This window comes from Alligator sinensis, unplaced genomic scaffold (assembly GCF_000455745.1).
Source record: "Alligator sinensis unplaced genomic scaffold, ASM45574v1 scaffold388_1, whole genome shotgun sequence".
NCBI lineage: Eukaryota > Metazoa > Chordata > Crocodylia > Alligatoridae > Alligator > Alligator sinensis.
In genome coordinates, this window is record NW_005842394.1 from 588,155 (window position 1) to 591,779 (window position 3,625).

General features: G+C 35.9%; 1 protein-coding gene across 3 annotated transcripts in view; it reads right to left on the reverse strand.

The window, feature by feature from the left end:
* CDK5RAP2 (CDK5 regulatory subunit associated protein 2) overlaps positions 1-3,625 on the reverse strand; it is a 110,669-nt gene that overhangs the window by 76,344 nt on the left and 30,700 nt on the right. For all 3 annotated transcript variants that reach the window (XM_006029711.3, XM_025211238.1, XM_006029709.3), the window contains 2 exons: positions 1,727-1,897; positions 842-1,015 (listed from right to left, as the gene is read on the reverse strand). In XM_006029711.3, coding sequence (XP_006029773.1) covers positions 842-1,015; positions 1,727-1,897 — 345 coding nt within the window. The remainder of the gene's footprint in view (positions 1-841; positions 1,016-1,726; positions 1,898-3,625) is intronic.

The window sequence follows — 3,625 nt, forward strand, 5'->3', positions numbered from 1 at the left end:
GTGTGCCAAGCTCCCTTCTATAACTCCTTCAGAAATACCCAAGCTTCTTTCTTCAGTGAAAATGTTAAGCCACAGTAACTACACAACTGTTTGTCTGACCTGTGTTATACAGTATTTTTCCTACTTGTGACTTCTGACTATAAACAGTTTGAAACAGAACCTTGTAATTTCACGTAATTCATTAGTGTACAATAAAATGTATGTTCATGGCACTACCCATGCCATAACAACATACAGTCTTAGGAAAAAGCAACCAGAGATAGTATATGATGAGATGATTAATAAAGCAATGTTCCCTTTCCTCTTCCTATTCACAAGTGGCAACTGTTATCCAAATTATAGCAATCCTGATTTGAGTTAGTTACTGAGTTAATGACAGATTCCATTTCCCCAGGCCAGTGAATATAAATGTATAGGTCACAACTTCTGCAAGGAGTGGTCACCAAAGGCAATTAGGGGGTGATCATGAGGCCTTAAAATACAATTGTAATGAAAAGCAAAGGAAGTGTTATTTTGTTTACTTTTCCTAAGGTCAACTGGTGTTTTTCAGCCGGTCAGAACATGCACACACAATTTATCTAGGCCTATTGCTATCAATGATACATTTTCCACCTCTACATAAACTATAGATACAACCATGATTTTTTTTTTCCATTTCAAATGAGGGACTACCAACCTGAAAAAGTTGAGAAGCTGCCTTATGTTACCTGGCAAACTATAATAAAACACTTGGATCCCTTCTCTTTGAAAACAAAAGGAAAAATTCTCACTGATTCCAATAGAAAGATCAGGCCCAGTGTTTGAATCTCATCTATAACGGCAAAGGTTAAATCAAACTCACCTCCACTTCTTTGACTATCTTGGTGATTGACTGTTCAGACTCAGCGGCACATTTTTCCTTTATTAATCCTTCATTCTTCAACTCAAGTTCTTCTTTCACTTTTAAAAGGTTTTTATACTTATTTAAAAGATCCTGAAATTCCACCTCCTTTTCTTTAATTGTACCATCAAGTTTCTAACAAAGCAAAATAAAGAATACAGAAAAAAATTCTGAAAACTTATTCTAATTGTACTATTGTTAAAATAAAAAAAAAAAGAACAATTGATACAAATTTAAGACGACACATTTTGGGCTGATATTGTTCATACTCTTTGTTGTCTAGAGAAAGAGTCCAGCATGAGACCAAAATAGAATTAAAAAAAAAAAAAAAAAAAAGTAGTTGCCTATGTCAATTGTCCAACTTCCTCAATGTTAGTTAAGCACAAGTTCCAGGATCCTGTCCTTTATCCACAGACCAGGTTTGAGATGCACTGTAAGCATACCACTGATTTCCTTCCAGTGTACCTTCGCCCCCTTTTAAAGGGAATCCTTTCTAAGGATGAGAAGGCATTTCACTATCTAGCCCCATTCCTTAACCTCTAGTTTTCCGGGAACAAATTCCAGGCTGTGGATGTTTTGGAGCTTTCAGAGCATCTTGTTACAACAGCAAAACTTCTATGCAAGCATTGGATCCTTCTGCTCCATCACCCCCCACCAGGTCCTAATAAGAAGTCTTGCTGAATGCCACATCTATGTAATTGTGTATCTATTCTGTAAATACAGTATTACAAAAAGTGAAGGATTATCAGAGAAATCAACATTAATTTAAATACAAATGGGATTTTGTAATCGTTCTTCATATAAAAATCAAAAGATATTTTTTCATTTTGGCTTGAGTCTACCTACCTGAAGCAATAGATCCTTTTGATTGACACTGTCTGTTAGTCGCTTGATAACTAGTTCTTGGCTCTGTAACTTCTGATTGCTTTCACTCAAAAGAATATTGTAATGATGTTCCACTGCTTTTTCTTTCTCAATCATTTCACCATGTAATTTCTCTAGCTGATTTCTAAGGTCCTACAAAAAATGAAACTGAATATTTAGTAAATCAGCTTTACAAAAAACTTAAGATTGACAACCCATGTCATTAGTTTAACTTCCCATTGCTTTAAATTACTCATATCATTGAATGTTCTAAAGAATATATTTAAGCCACTGTCTTCCTCTTGACACTTTAAGAATAAAGTTAAAGAAATGAAACTTTTAAATGAGGTGTCAATACCATCTTCTATAGATCTATGGTATTATTGTTTTAATGCCTTTCATACAGAATGACTGGACTCCAAGGCTGCCGAGGATCTCTCACATACTTGCTTTGTCATTGTCAGTCAGAATGAACGTTCATTTCTGAATCAAAGCAATTTACTCCTTCACCAGAAATAGAGGAAAATTGCTTTAGTAGTAATTCAGGTTGTCATCTTTTCCTTCTCCTCTTATACAACAGGAATTCTCGCACTAAATTTGTGTTACTAGTTGCCCTTACATTAACAAAAAGAACAGAAGCGTTAAAACCTTTCCCCTCCCCACTAGCAGAAACTTTAAACTACCAACCAGGAAATAAAGGTTAGCCTTGTGATTACAGTACTGGAAGGGGACTCAGGAGACATAGGTTCAACTTGCAGCTCTGTCAAATACTTCTTGCACAATCCTAGGCAAGTTACTTTATTTCTTCATGCTTTAGTTCCCCCTTAAAAACACCTCTTATCTATTTTTAAGCTTTTAGGTAAGCCCTCTTTTTATTAATGTACAGTGCCAAGTACCATGGAGACATGGTCTGGACTAGAGCTTCTAGACACTACCATAATTCAAATAATAATATTCCTTATTCTGCAAGCTACATTTCTATTTAAGCCAATGCTATTTTCTCTCTTAGTCCTTATACTGATTCTTAATCTAAAGATGTGGCCTTATGTGGGGTAAGACTTTAGACAAGCTGTGCTTCAAGCAATGATATAATAACACCTTCTCCAATGTCTTCCATTAACTGCTAATAGATCAGATCCAATTATGAAGCCAAAGAACATACACAGGGAGCATTTGCAAAAGTGAGCTCCTATAAAGTACCTCTTATTAACATTTAGATCCTAGTGACAGAACTGAGGAGAGGAGCATAGGACAAGGGAAAAATCAGTAAGAGTAACTTCATTCGTCACAGACTTCCTCTCCCCCCATCGCGCTTCTCTTACATCACCTCTCATTGGTTGTTGCCATGTAAAAAAAATCTATTTATTGTAAAAGAGGGTGTAGGACCTCCATTACCAGGAGTTTTTAAATGCAGGTCCAGCACGGGTTACACAGATAGGAGTGTGCCTGGAGCAGGGAGTTGGACTAGATAATCTCTTGAGGCCCATTCCAGCCCCATTATTCTTTGATGCTAAAGGGGGAAGGATGGGAGGCTTTTGTCTTCCTCTAGTTTTATAACCTTTTTACTTCACAGTAGGGAGAACTAAAATACTTGGGATAAGTATTTTATAGCAGAAACTAAGCAGGGGCTTAAGATAACAGAAGAACTGACTAAAACTGAAGAGATATAAAGTGTATGCAAGAATGTGTATACAATTATCTTCTCATAAAAGTTGGCTTTAGATAAGCTTTAGGTACATTTGTCTTCCTTCCATTTCTAGAAGTAGCAAAATATGAAGTATGAGTTTCAAATGTTGTGTATATCGCACAATCAGTAGTCACAATTAAAGTTAATATTTAACAACAGTGGGAAGATAGCATAGATGTCTCTTAAGTGTAGGG